Here is a 15,111-nt window from a genome sequence, read left to right on the forward strand (position 1 = left end):
ACAACATATCTCACTCTCTTTCCATTTCTAGTTCATTATTTTTTTTTTACAATTTACAAATTTAAATATTAGATGATCCTTTATTTTAATAGGGATCTTGTTTTATAGAAAAAATCAAATTTAAAAACAAAGCTTGTATTCAAGCCCAAACATTTAAGCTCAAAATACAATTATGGAAAGTTCAAATGCAATCTAAAGTTTCTATGATGTCATAAGTTATACAGTACAAGTGAATAATTAGCTTAAATTGGATAAAAAGTAATATTAAGAGATTAAATTCTTGTTATTTTGAATACACAGTAAAATAATATCAAATCTAAAATTAGATTCAATAAATATAACAATTTAGTATAAAAAAAAGTGTGGAAATGATTGAAAGATGTAAGAAAAAAGAGAGAATTTTAACACAATTCTCTACCGTTATCTGCTTTCTAACCAACAAAGGGAAAGGGGAATGGCCAGGGATACTCTTATGTCATTTCTCACACATCACAAAAAAAAAAAAAAAAAAAAAAAAAGGATATTTATTAGCTTATCCAATCAGTATCGACAGAGAAATTGAGGTTTAATTAAACTCAATGGAGCCAGCAAACTCTATGAGTGATATTGATTTTGACTTAATCCTGTCGCTAAGCACTTCATTTACTTTAATTAATTACATGGACATACAGAGTCATGTTAGCTTGCAATGTAAAAAAAACAAAAAGGAGTTAGATGCTTGATCATTAATTAATTATGAGGGCACAAGGCAGTTGGCTATCATTTTTTAAATATATATAAATAATAAAAGCACTAAAAACTAAATCCATGTTCATGAACTTGCCTACTAGCTAGTAGCTTTAAATTCAAGGAAGCTTCACCCACCTAAACCCCCAATTCTTCATTTTCAATCTTCCATAAGCATAGAATATTATGCATGGTTTCAACATATATAGTTAATTATTTGTATATTTCATTGCCCAAATAATCCTTTCTAAAATCTTTTGTGGTTTTTGGGTGTTACGCAGCCATAATACTTTAAATTAATTGTGTGTTGGAAATTATGTTGTACTTAGTTTGAAAAAAAATAAATTTAATAAAAATTATAGATTATAATTTTCCTGTAATCAAGATTTTTAAAAAGAGCTTTTAGTAAAATCTAATACAAAACTATAATGTATATTAATTAACTAAATATTTTCAAAACTATAATTTTAACAAAATATAATTTTATAATTTAAACCTATCCTAAACCATTACCTCCTCGTACTTGTCAAACTTAATGGCAAAGATAGTAGTTACTTGCGTTTCAAAAAATATATTTACTTTTAAAAAATTGTAATAAATAAAAATATTTATATTCTCTAATATAAAAAAAAATCAATATATTTTAAATAAAAAATACTCTTAAAACATATTCTGCACTAAATGCCAATCAAGCACTAAAATCTTTGGGAATTTGGGATAAGGACATTAATTAACAAATCATTTGTCGTTCAAATGATGAACATTAATTTATCTCCGTACCGATACATCAAATCGGGAAACAAGTTTTTTATTACATGTATTATGATGGAGGGCGTGGCCCACGCAGCGTAATGACATTTTGTAAATGCAGTTCTACCTCTATTTTTAAAAAATTTAATTTTTTTTATTAAAAATTATTTTTTTATATTTTTGAATTATTTTGATATACTAATTATAAAAAATAAAAAAAAATATTATTTTAATACATTTTAACATAAAAAATACTTTAAAAAATAATCATAACTATATTCTTAAACAAGTTTAATAAAAAAACCTGACTGGAACTTGTTACTATCAATTATTTATTAATTTATTATAGCCAAAGCCTTTTTAAATTTTTTTGTTTTAATGTTTTAGTTATAATTTTATTTTTTAATATAATGATTTTTATGATTTTATAATTAGATTTAATATCTATACTCTATTATACTAATTTGTCATTTAAGTTTATATTTTAATTTTATAAAGTTAATTAAAAAAATTAAAAAAATCATATCGGTCAAGTACCGGGTACTTCATAGATGGAGAAAGTCCTCTACCTGAATCCATTCAACTAGGTTAGAGACGATGATAGGTAATGAATTTAGAGACGAGTTGAAGAAAAATCTAAATAATAACTTCTAGTGTACTAAAACCCCAAACATAAAAAACTTAAGGGACCAAATTGTATTGTTATCAAAATAATGAAATATCTTTCACTGTGTATGCTGCTATTCAAGTTGATAAGGTCCCTCCTTAACCAAACAGAGACCCCCCAAAATGGCATACAACCTCTGCTCTTCACCTTCTTCTCTCTACCAACCTCTCTGCAACACTCTCTCATCTTCTTCGAGAGACTCAAAACCAAGAACCTTAAACAACAACTTCTACCATTCTTTGAAGCTCAACACTACCTCACCTCAATCAAGAACAACCTCACTTCAAATCACCAATGTCTCATTACAAGACCAAAAAATGCCACAGCAAGAAACCTCAAAAGATTCAAACTTCAATGAAAAAGATGGGTCCTCATCAAAATCCTACATCTGGGTCAACCCCAAAAGCTCTAAAGCTTCAACTCTCAGAAAAAGTTCCTATGATGCTAGGTATGCTTCTCTTATTAAAGCTGCTAAGTCTTTGAATTCTTGTAGCCCAAATAAAGATGATGTCTTTAATATCTTGGGTGAGTTTGGCAACAAATTGTTTGAGCATGATGCTGTTGTTATTCTTAATAACATGTCGAATCCAGACACTGCTTTGTTAGCATTAAAGTTTTTTCAAGAGAGGTTGGAGTTTAATAGAGAGGTTGTTGTTTATAATGTGACTATGAAGGTTTTGAGAAAGTGTAGGGATTTGAATAAGGCAGAGAAGCTGTTTGATGAAATGATTGAGAGAGCTGTTAAGCCTGATAATGTTACGTTTTCGACGATAATTAGTTGCGCTAGGTTGTGTAATTTGGCTGATAAGGCGGTCGAGTGGTTTGAGAAAATGCCAAGTTTTGGACTTGATCCTGATGATGTTACTTTTTCGACTATGATTGATTCGTTTGGGCGGGTTGGTAATGTTGAAAAGGCATTGAGCTTGTATGACCGAGCTAGAACCGAGAAGTGGCGTCTAGATGCAACCACATTCTCAACGTTGATTAGGATTTATAAGGATTCTGGGAATTTTGATGGTTGTTTGAACGTTTATGAAGAAATGAAGGCTTTAGGTGTTAAACCAAATTTGGCCATATATAACACTTTGTTGGATGCCATGGGAAGAGCTAGGAGGCCTTGGCAGGCGAAGAAATTTTATCAGGATATAATTGACAGTGGGTTGTCACCTAGTTATGCGACATATGCAGCTCTTTTACGTGCATATGGTAGAGCTCGTTATGGAGAAGATGCAATTAAGATTTATAAGGAAATGAAGGAAAAGGAGTTGAGTTTGAATGTAGTTCTTTATAATACCATATTGGCTATGTGTGCTGATCTTGGCTTTGTTGATGAAGCTATTGAGATTTTTGAGGACATGAAGAATTCTGGGATCAGTCCTGATAGTTGGACCTTCTCGTCTATGATTACCATGTCCTCATGCTGTGGGAAAGTGTCTGAGGCAGAGAATATGCTGAATGAGATGTTTGAAGCCGGCTTTCAGCCTAATATCTTTGTCTTGACTTCACTTATCCAGTGCTATGGCAAAGCCCAACGCATTGATGATGTTGTGAAGACATTTAACCGACTTTCTGCATTGCTTATAACTCCAGATGATCGGTTCTGTGGCTGTCTTTTGAATGTGATGACTCAAACACCAAATGAAGAACTTGGCAAACTTGTTGAATGCGTTGAGAGGGCTAATCCAAAGCTTGGTCACGTGGTAAAACTTTTGGTAGAGGAGCAAGGCAATGAAGGGAATTTTAAGAAGGAAGCTGCCGATCTGTTTGATAATATTAGCACTGAAGTAAAGAAAGCGTACTGCAATTGCTTAATTGACCTCTGTGTCAAACTCAATATGTTGGAGAGAGCTTGTGAATTGCTAGACCATGGATTAACACTTGGAATTTACACAGATATACAGTCCAAAACGTCAACCCAGTGGTCTTTAAATCTAAAAAGTCTCTCTTCCGGGGCAGCACTGACAGCATTACATGTTTGGATAAATGACTTGTCTAAGGCATTGGAAGCGGGGGAGCAGCTTCCTCCATTGCTTGGAATCAATACCGGGCATGGGAAACACAAGTATTCAGAGAAAGGTTTAGCCAATGTGTTCGAGTCGCATTTGAAGGAAATAAATGCTCCATTCCATGAGGCTCCTGATAAGGTTGGCTGGTTCTTAACTACAAAGGTTGCAGCTGAGTCATGGTTAGAATCTAGAAAATTAGCTGATGCAGTAGCTGCATAGGTGCCCTGCTAATGTAGATTTTCCATTCTTAATGCCTATAAATAATCCAGTTCCCTTTGCTGTTGACATTCTCTCTCTTGATAGGGAATTTTTGCATTGTTAAGATAAATCACTATATTCAGCCATTAAAGCGTTATATAGCTGATCAGATTCTAAAATTCTAAACTGTGTTGCAGTTTCTTAAATAGTCTGCTTGATTTAGAGAATTACTGAATGAGGGAATATCAAGTACTATGCATTTTCGAGACTGAAATTTAAAGCTATTTAAGATAGGATCAAAATCCATATGCTTGTGATCTAACAGAAAATGGATTGTTTGCTTTCTGTAGCCCCGGCACTGAACCAAATAAATGGTTAAGTGACTGCATTATCAAATCAATAGACTTAGCTTCAAATACTTTATGCATTAAGCTCAATGAGACGTTTGGCTTTGAGTGTTTGCTTGCAATGCACCAATCGCCATGGTTGCTGAAGTCTGAACATCATAAATGATATGGTTGACCGCCTCTGTATAGGTTAAAACAATTCTTGACATAGGCATGTAATCTGCACTCTCTTGTGTCAATGCAATGCCAGGGAAGACTTGTTACCTGCTTTGATTTGATACTGTACAATGGCTACCAGTCAGTCTCTTGAGTTGGCTATAAGCAAAGGGTTGCAAAGTCAACTGCCATGACGACCGAAAGGTTCGCACAATTGTTTATAGAAGACTTTGAGCCCTAGGCAAAAGAAAAACAGATTTCCTTTTTCTTTAAATAGTTCTTTGGTTGCTCAAGGTCAGAAGTCAGCAGATAATAAATCACAGATATTAAAGAAGAAAACACATACATAGCATTACGCATGAAAAAAAAAATATTACTATAACATTTGAAAATTTGTACATCAAATAAAAAAAAAAGGGCAAACCTCAAAAACTACCCCCCAACTATACTAGTAGTTTCAGCTTTATCCACAGACAAATTTTTGTACCAGTTTTATCCCAATCTAGAAATCTCAATCAAGCCTTTCCATGCATGGATTCCGTCCAAATTATACTATACTTCTATAAGAAACAACATTTTTCTGTAGGGAAACTAACGTTTTCGGTTAAGGAATTGTACTCTGAAAGGACCCAAATGAGAAATCAAAAGGTTGTTTGGGGACAAAATTGATAATTAAATTTGTTTTTGGGAAAATGATACTGACCCAATAGTTAGGAGGAATTTTTTAAACTCGCCAAAAAATAAAGAATGAGCTGCATAATTGCAAGCCAAAAATATTAATAAAATGATAAATGATAGAGAAATCAACCTGTTTATTTTTTTGGATCAAACTGTTTCCTTGTTTACAAATCGTCATCAAGTTTGTACACTTCAAGTTACCATATACACAAACCAAAAGCACATTGAAAATCTTTCAGGTAATCTCAAACAGCAATCCACACAACTTTCAGCTCTGTCCTAGGTGTTACAAGTCCAGAACTTCTTTGTCCATTGATTCAGAACTTTATTTCAACCAGCCAGAATCAGTAAAACAGTTCGTATTTACATTGAAAAATCATTAGACATGGTGGGAGAGTAAATTGAATATCCGGTTGGTAGCCTTCAGCTGTATCCAATCCAAGCAATCTTCAAGCGACATGGTATCCCTGTTGCAATCCAAATAGCTAAAGGATTGTCATTGCAATATCGAAAACTCTTTCTTCAAAAAGAACAATTACTACTGGTTATACATGAACAATTAAAAAGACAGACTGCAGATATATTTTCAACAGGTTTTACTGACCATATCGAATAGTTTATACTCAAAATCTTTTTGGTTTGTTCAATTTTGCAGGTGCAGCTTCTTTTTCTCTAGCTGCTGCTTCTCTCTTCACTTTCTTGGACTCTACTTCAATGGATTTTGTTAGTGCATTAACCTTCTTCATGAGCATCTGAAAATAATTTTAATTGACATAGTCAATAATACATAATAGAATATGGATTGCTTACTCTTGGAAGACAAATTATGCCAGAGAGAGTGGTTGCAGTTACTTCACCTGAATTTCTTGATCTTTAGCATTCAAACTCCTCTCTTTAGTCTCACAAGAATTTTGTAGATTTATGACCGCCTTTTGAAGCCTATCATATAGAAATCCTGAAACAACATCTTGACTATCAGAATTGGTACTTCCCTTGTTTGGCAAGTCTTCATTTCCACCAACTTTGTTCTTTGTTTCTTCTGAATTTGTCGTACCATCAATCCTGTGTTTATCGATACAGGAATCGGCTTTTGTCTTAACCTCTTCATTTTCCTTTCCGCTGATATCAATAACTTTGTTTCTAGATACCCATATACCTTTTTTCAACATGTTTTCTCCAGGACCATACTTCTTTTTGAAGCTATCAGCTCCATTTAGTTTCCCAGAAGCATTTGCATTTTCAGTTTCTATATTTGGCTGCTGGAGAGGGGAGTTTCTACTGATGTTGGATCCCCTTGGTTGTGATGTAGAACTCCTTCTCATTCCTGCATTGCTTTTTAGAAATCCTAGTATCTTATTGGTGCTTCCTGGTTTAAGGGATCCACAGGATGCATTAAGGTTTGCAGAGAAACTTGATGTGTGTTTTAAGCCCTCTTCCAATGTCTTTAGCCTCAGCTTCAATTTTTCCTAAGCGACAGAAACATTAATTGATAAGCAAGATGCATCATAAAATTTGTGCAAAAAAATGGAAGAGATGTCAATATTTACCTTCAGTTGTACTTCTGCGTTAGCTGTTCTCTCTGATATAGCTAGCTTCTCTTTTAGTCTTTGCATCTCCGCCTGCATGCAAAGGGATGGCATTAGAAATAATGCAAAAGCAAATGAATTTAGTATATTCGAGATGTCATCTTTCTCTGTCAAAGCCGATGAAAATGAATCGATACGTATTCTAGTCTATCACAAGCGATCACTCGCGAAAACTGAAAAAGAAACCATGTTCCTCGATGAAACACAGGAAGTACTTAAGAGGGAGGAGCTGAAAGAAACTGGATTCAAAGAATTTGTTGGTAATGAAATACCTGCAGCAGCCTTCTCTCTTCAAGCCACTGCTTGACAGGCATGACCTTGTCATTTTCATCCTTCCACTCGTTAGCCACCACCGTTGCAACTCGGTTTGCTGAAACTCTGGCTCTGGCTAGCTCCCTCTCCAGCATCCTCTTCTCCTCCTGAAAAGTTGAGCAAGTCAAGGTCAGATGCCTAAATTAGGACTATAATCAATGCAGTACAAATCAATAAACTGAAGAATATTATAAAAATGAACTCATGTAAGACTGAAACATACTTTTAGTTCAGAAATCTGTCTTCGATAGTCACGAATAGTATTGGCTGCAGCTCCAGCAGCTAGAATGGCTTCCTCAAGCTCACAAATGGTCTGGCTAAGCTTTTCAACCTCTATAACTTTTTGGCGATTTGTCTTCTCTAGAATTCTGTTCTCCTCCTGCATGCAATACACTTCCAAATCAGCACCACACAAAATCCTCATAGCATGCTCAAACTATTAACCAAATCTCTTACAGAATGTTACCTGGCAGATTTCAATCTGTCTCTTCAACTCATAGTTTTGGTTCTGAACCTCCTCAACCATTAAAGCCCTTTCTAGAGCACTCCGCAAGATCCTCTCTGCTTCAATCAAAGCCGACTCTTTTGACTTGGTGAGACGTTCCATCGCCTTCTTATCCTCCTGCAGCGATGCAATCTGAAAAGGCAATGACATAAGAGAACTGCACTCTGCGTAAGAGAACGGATGACATTCTCTTGCTCTCATTAGTTTTCTGAAAGTAATTTCACTTCATTAGCATACCTCATTTTTATACATTTTAATCTCAGCCTCAAGTGGAGCAATGACTGACTCAATAGGAGGAGAATCATCATCCTTCTGATTTGCATGGACCCTTCTAAGAATTGCTTCTGCAGCGTATTGTGCTGCTAATGCATCTTTCTTTTCATTTGTAAGCTTCTTGATTTCAAGATTCTGCATTGAATCAGGTTCACAAAAAATTGGATCATATCAGTCCCAAAGCTCAGGCATCTTTTCATATTGCTAGCTCTACGAAATTTCAGTCGGAACCTAACATACCTTGTGTTCCACAAGATTTTCTGTGACACCAAGTTTCTGATCCAGTTTACCAACTTCATTCCTGAGCTGGAACCATGAAACAGCAGAATTGTCAATTCTAAATTGCATGAACTACAGAAAAATTGTTTTTTTTCCCCTGATTTTCTCAGTACCTCTTCTATAGCCTTATCCTTCAAAGCTTCAGTTGCCCTCAAAGCCTTAATTTCTCGCTGTGCAGAACCTAGCTCTCTCTCCCTCTCTGAAATAATATCGAAAAACAAGCATCATAAGACATTCTAAGTGGAAATATACTGTCCTTTTCCGGTTTGTATGCTCCTGGCCTCTTAATTTTTTACACAGGAAAAACAGCAATGGCCTATCCAGGCCATAGATTCAGGACCAAAACAAATTGCATTACCTAAATTTCTTCAGTCATTTAGATGAATCTCTTCCAATGTCAACATTCAAATTTTCACTTCATTAGATAAAAAAATCTCATGGACCAATACATTGGTACTCAAAGAATTACTGTCCGTCCACACACAACATCATAAAAACGGAACTCAAGACTCCAAGAATTCACCCAGAATGAACTCAAAATATGCAGAAACAAACATACACTAACAAGCAAAATGTACCCAGCACTCACTCATTGTGCATGTCAATGCATGTTCACTAGGTGTACTTTAGGGAAAAAGATGGCAAACCTTTGAGAAGGTTCTGCAAACGGTTGAGCTCTAGGACAATAGGGCCAGGGTGAGAAAGGGAGAGCTCTTCTCTTCCTAGAAATTGTTCCTCATTACAATACCCCACCATCTTTTCTCTTTCTTATTACCTCCTTAAAGTTTGAAACAAAATGCAAAAGTTTAACGACAATAAAGCGCACAAGCTCCAATAACAACAAGGTGCGGGGTTTTATTAGACAACATAAGAGGGTTTTGTCAGAGATTAACACAAGATATAGAAAAAATCTATCACTCCAAAAGAGTCCATCCCTTTAAGGAATTGACATCAGAGAGATGACTTGGGGCTTTCCTTTGTGTGAAGCAAAGTATGAAAACCACATTTTCCATCACAAGCCAGCCTAGTCGGCTTTCATTATCTCTTCATTCATATTGTGATGGTAACCATTACTTCCTTTTATTTTCAAAATTCAAATTCTCTTGGACTAGATGATAATCCAAAACAACATTTTTGTTTCTGATTTGAGTATATCTCTTATTTATTATTAAAGGAGTTTTATTTTTTTTCCCTTCAAAGTAGATTTGATTAGTGATGTTGAATCCAAATTTTCAGAATTTTCCTTACTGGGATAACAGTTTGGAGTTTATAGTACCACCTAATCTATGAAAAGTATTGTTGTGATCGGTGATATATATATATATAAAAGGAGTATTCTGTAAGGATATTGGTTGTTGGTGCCATTTCTTGCAATCTTGATTTATCATACTTAGAACATGCCATTTTAAAAAAATCCAAACTGGTTTTTAATTGGAATATAAATTGATATACCATGTGAACGATTATTTGATGTTGATTTATTTTAAATTCCAAGTCGAGTTAAATATTAGATCAATCAAATTTAAATTTAGCTCAAGTCAAATATTGGATTGATCAAGTTATAAATTTATTTGCTAAAAAAAACTGATTTAATAGCAATGAAAAATAATCAAAAGACTAAAGAGAAGATAATGATCATCAAAATCATTTTAGGGTTTTATTGGTCCTGTCATTATCGGGTTATGATGATAGAAAGCTCATGCTTTTGGAGTAAATCGATTGCTTAAGCGCTAAACCATGCCATTTTGTTCTAGTTAGTGAAGTCATTCAAGAGAGATTTTGAATTGAAACAAAGAAAAAGAAAAGGAAAATGATGTATTGATGACTCGAAATTGAAAAGGACAAGCATAAGAGGCTTAAAAGAACAAAAACATTTCGTAAATATAAACATTATATGTACATAAATCATCATCTTTGATTGTAAGCATGATTGGATACAAGAAACTACATGAAGACAAGGAAACTAACATGGAGATCCAGTTGTTCTTTAACACTTTGCCGTATGGCTATTTTGAAGTACATGACTTCGTGTTTTCTTGTTTTTTCCTCTTAGATGACAACAAAGGCAGGACTCTGCCGCCACCACCCCCATCTCCTCACCACCACCACCACTACCCATATAGCTCCTAAAGATGAGAGGGACCATGACCAAATCCAACACACCACCAAAACATTCAATTGGGTTTTTGATTAGCATAAAGATGTTGGCTTTTCAATGGTTAATTATGACTTGATTGATTACAGACTAGCATTGTTTTCTGGAGTGATGTGATGGTGACCAAGTTCATCTTTTTGATAGAATTATTTATAGTTTATTGTTTGTTTTACTTGGGCTCATGGATTAGAAAGTTTTGTTCTTCGTTTTCTTTCCTAATGCATAAAAGATGGGGAAATCATGTTTGGGCTAGGCTGCTAGATTGAAGCATCCAGGTCCCAAATTGTAGAGAGGCTTAGGTAGACACAAACTTCCATCTTACTGATGTGCGCAGGTTTATTGATCTAGATTAACTATCCATGGAGAAAACTCGGTTTCGAGCTAGCCAGTGGATTCATCTAAATTAACTCTAGTTAAATTATTTTTTATTTTATAAAAGAGTAAAATTGTTAACATTTTGAAAAAAACAAATTAAAAAGAAAAAGAATTAATGACTTTTTACCGAGTTTTTCCTGAATTGACCGCGTCACTAATCAACCTAGATTTTTTCAAGTCAATTCTTCCTTTATTATTGTTGAAACTCAGCCCGATCACGAGTCACCCCGGTCATCAATCAGCTCCATCTCAAAGTTATGTTTTAAAACAGTGGAGATAAAGATAAGTACTTAAGAAAATTAACTAGAGACAATGTTCCAGTGGGCTAGCCTCAAGTTTCAAATTAAGGGCTCAAAATCTCGACTTTGCATAAGCCAGAAGGACTTAAATCAGGAGGTCGAATTTGCTAGAGGTATCGTGGTTTCAAAAATTATTACGAAATAATTTGATATGTGGTAAATCAATATTCGAAATCATTCCATTCTCAAATCCTTTCTTTATAAAAAAGATGAATTTCAATTTTTTTTATAGATATGATCGATTATTATTATGGGTATAATAATAAATATACAATATCGCACATGGGGTTGTGACCTAGTGTTTGAAAGGACTTGTTCCCTTTCTCCACACCAGGGTTCAAGTCATACTTGTGTATGCCTGTCATCTCCGTGGTGCCTTACATGATCACTGGGCTTGCAGAATGTTCAGTGAGCCCGGGGATTAGTTGTGGTGCACACAAGCTGACCCGGACACCTCGGGTTACCAAAAAAATAAAATATACAATATCATGTCATTAGTATATAAAAAAATCTCTACCTTTTCTTTCAATTATTGTGGGTATGATAATAGATGTAAAATATCAAGTCATTATTACAAAAATTCTGTATTTTTCCTTGGTTCAAATGATGCCTTAAGAAAAAGCACAATACTCAACTTAAACTTAAGTATTTTATGTTATAATTATTAAGAGTTAACTTGATTAAAAAAAAAATAAGTTTTGGGTCTTGGATCACACAGATTAACCAAAATTAAAATAAAATAAAATTGAGATTCATGAAAAAATTAAAAAACAATTTATATGATTAAAGTTAAAAAACAATCCATGATAAAGTAAACTATATATATGTGTGTGCATATAACTATCACACAACAAAAAGTTTAGAAATATTTTATATTGATGTAAGCTATAGAAAAATTATGTGAAGCTAAATATTCATGAATTTAATTTTAATTTTTTTTTGGGTTTATTAAAAATATATATATAAAAAAAAAGATCATGTTTTCACTCGGATTATGCTAAATCATTCAAGTTCTAGGTTAACCCAACCAATTTTAAACCCATTTTTTATCTATTTAAAACTCAGTTAAGATTTCAGATGGCTTAAATTTAACTGGGTCAATTACAAGCTAGAGTTTTGTTTATTTAAAATCTGGATAATATCCAAGGGTTCAGACCAATCGGTTAGCTAAGTGATCAAATTTTATAAGTGGTTAGGTATCATAATTATGCTTTACCAAGGGGAGTTCAATTTAAAATGATATGTAGAGTAAAATGGAATATATTTTTCATGCTTGAATGGTAGGCAAATGCTCGAAAGCTTGCATTACTTGATGATTTGAAGAGGTGGAATCTCTCAAGTGGAAGAAAGAATGAAAGGTTAGCCCACAAAGTCATCCCTTTTCACAACTTGACATAAAACAAAAACTATAAATTAAGCTGGAATGGCTATCCTGCGCGCGATGCTAATCTTTTCTTGAAAAAGCCATAAAGTAGCCGACCAGTTCACGGAATGGACAAAGAACATATACCTAAACATTCTTATGGTGTTCTTGACCTCTGTGTCCACTGCCGTCGGCACGAATACTAATTACTATTACTATTTATCTGCAATTTTATTTTTATTTTATGCCCATTAATATTCTAATCCATTCTGAAGAACATATAAAGAATAAAAAATGAAATTAATTAAACATGTTTAATGCTTTGAGCTTTAACAAAAGTGGAATGCTTTTTTTGAATCTTGAAACATTTTTGGCAGTTATTTCAGTTAATTAAAATGAGTCTAGTTAGGTTGGTGAATGAGGTTATTTCTGTAATTAGAGATATATAGGAGAGAGCTTAGGAATACAGAGACTCAGGGAGGAGGATTATTTGTAAAAGGAAAGGAATCTCCCTCTGACAATCAACCACGAAACATCTCTACCATGATTTCTCCTTAAAAGAAAGACACAGGCGTTCTCTCCTTGTCTCCTCCTCCCCACCTCTCTTTCTGTGCAGGTTTCTCTAGTAAAACTTGAAGCCAGCATGGATATCCCAGAAAGGGTTTTCCAATATAGATATCACTTTGCTTTAGCCATCACTGCTCCGCTTGTTCTTTCCTTGCTATTATATGCTGCTCCCAGGCTGATCACCGTTCTTGCTTTCTTCTGGCCTTTATTTGCCTCCACGGCGGTCTTCTTGGTTCTGGTCATCGTCTTTGGTGGTGTTTCGCAGTTGCAGGCAACAGATCATTATCATGGTGAAAAAGCAGGTGAAGGGCTTCTTGATTATGTTGCGGGGCAGCCAGAGAGTACTGTCGACTGAGCAATCACAAAAATAAGAGTGAAGAGGTGGTTTCAGTCTTGAGTTCAAGATCAGCTGGACTGTATGAGGTCTAATCTAGTGTTGGATGATCATGAATAACATCTGCCAATGTATAAGCCCAAGTTGTCTCAAGAAAGTTGAAAAGAAGGAGGAGAAATTAAGCAGCTTGAAGATGTGAATCCAATATAATAATAATAATAATAATTGTAAAGATATGTTCTTTTTATGCATCTAACTTCACTTATATCTCCTTTTAGCACCTCAATTTCTTTTTAATATTCTTAAAATTCTTAAGAACAAAACCACCATCCTGATTAACTCAAAATTAAAGAAATTTATTTTCCTACAAGAAATGGAAATATATGTATTTTCAGACAAGATTAAGTTTGAAAAATGATTGCTTTCGCAACCTGTTTCTAGCTCTACATTAAGAATGAAAACCTCCCCCAGTGTGATTCTATTTTGTGTTGAACATGAAAGAATAAAAGTTTGAAGAGTTAAATATTTGAGTGTTCATATATTCAATTGTGAGAAATTGCCCAAACAAGACGTGCAGCACTAGCTTTTCTTCGCATATGTAGCATATTAAATTTATTTCCATTGTTAATTAAGTCTATGTATTAGCCAATTCATCGAACATAATCGATAAAGATATGTTTGGTTCATTTTTTTTTTTTTTGTAAATAGTCAAGGCTAACTAGGTAGTTAAAAGCAAAATATATAAAAAAATTTACAAAAAAAGAAAAAAAAATAACTAACAAATACATAACAGAAAAAAAAACGTCAAAATTGAAAAAGCTAATACACCACACTTGAAGCTTTTATTTGATGTTATTAAACTCAATTACAATACATTCAGGCTCAATAATAAAATCAGTGTCAGCCCCATATATTTGGTGCATGTAACTGGAAATGATGAATTGTTGTCATCTTGTGTATTTAGCTATAAATAATTTTTCATTTTTTTAAGAAAAAGCTATGAATATTTTCTATTTCCATATTAATTTATTCCATTTTTAAGGACATGTGTGTTTGTCAATTATCAAATATTGTAATTTATAGGATTAATTTGTACATTTGGTTATTAGATATGGCTTCATTCAAGCAATACACTATTAAGATGTATTATGCCTAAAATAAAAATATAGATGAACTTCTACAATCTATTCTTTACTGGTTAAAAATTGATTTTGATTATTTATATAGATGTAAAACCTAATTTAATAAGGTTCAAGTAAAGGTTTAGAATGATTAATTTTTTTTTAAATCAAAATCAAAATCAATAAATTAAAAGTGATTCAGATTTTGACTAGATCAATTAATTTTTTTTTTAATTTTTAATTTTTTATTTAACATGGACCGATGTGATCTTGAGTAAGTATGGATTTTAAAATTATCATAGTGAGTGTAAAAAACAAATTTGAACCTTAATATTGCCATATAGGAAACAACATAACTGAGTAGTTTGATTACTTTTTCCATTCATAACTTGCAGAGGCAATGGGTATATTTTC

At 33.5% G+C, this 15,111-nt stretch overlaps 2 protein-coding genes across 3 annotated transcripts; one reads left to right on the plus strand and one right to left on the minus strand.

Annotated features, from left to right (window-relative positions):
- The first annotated feature begins 2,224 nt into the window (after positions 1-2,224).
- LOC118036584 (pentatricopeptide repeat-containing protein At4g16390, chloroplastic) lies at positions 2,225-4,436 on the plus strand. The gene has a single exon (XM_035042316.2). The coding sequence runs from the start codon at positions 2,266-2,268 to the stop codon at positions 4,366-4,368; it is 2,103 nt and encodes a 700-aa protein (XP_034898207.1). The 5' UTR covers positions 2,225-2,265; the 3' UTR covers positions 4,369-4,436.
- A 1,206-nt stretch (positions 4,437-5,642) lies between these two features.
- On the minus strand, positions 5,643-9,523 carry LOC118036586 (microtubule-associated protein 70-5). 2 transcript variants are annotated; one of them, XM_035042321.2, is made up of 11 exons: positions 9,131-9,523; positions 8,597-8,682; positions 8,445-8,510; positions 8,169-8,339; positions 7,893-8,063; positions 7,650-7,805; positions 7,387-7,533; positions 7,076-7,147; positions 6,386-6,994; positions 6,133-6,280; positions 5,643-6,013 (listed from the first exon to the last, which is right to left on the minus strand). In XM_035042321.2, exons 1-10 carry the CDS (start codon positions 9,237-9,239, stop codon positions 6,152-6,154), a joined length of 1,716 nt encoding a protein of 571 aa, XP_034898212.1. In that variant the 5' UTR covers positions 9,240-9,523; the 3' UTR covers positions 5,643-6,013; positions 6,133-6,151. The 2 variants fall into 2 exon arrangements, with proteins under 2 accessions (XP_034898212.1, XP_034898211.1); XM_035042320.2 differs by having other exon boundaries at positions 5,643-5,995; positions 9,131-9,519.
- Positions 9,524-15,111: the final 5,588 nt, after the last annotated feature.

Source organism: Populus alba, chromosome 16 (assembly GCF_005239225.2).
Source record: "Populus alba chromosome 16, ASM523922v2, whole genome shotgun sequence".
Classification (NCBI taxonomy): domain Eukaryota; kingdom Viridiplantae; phylum Streptophyta; class Magnoliopsida; order Malpighiales; family Salicaceae; genus Populus; species Populus alba.

Coding starts and splice junctions, on each gene's coding strand:
- LOC118036584 (XM_035042316.2), top strand. CDS start 2,266: ATGGCATACAACCTCTGCTCTTCACCTTCTTCTCTCTACCAACCTCTC.
- LOC118036586 (XM_035042321.2), bottom strand. CDS start 9,239: ATGGTGGGGTATTGTAATGAGGAACAATTTCTAGGAAGAGAAGAGCTC. Junction 8,511..8,596: donor AGGATAAGGCTATAGAAGAG/GTACTGAGAAAA, acceptor TCATGGTTCCAG/CTCAGGAATGAAGTTGGTAA. Junction 7,534..7,649: donor GACAGATTTCTGAACTAAAA/GTATGTTTCAGT, acceptor TCAACTTTTCAG/GAGGAGAAGAGGATGCTGGA.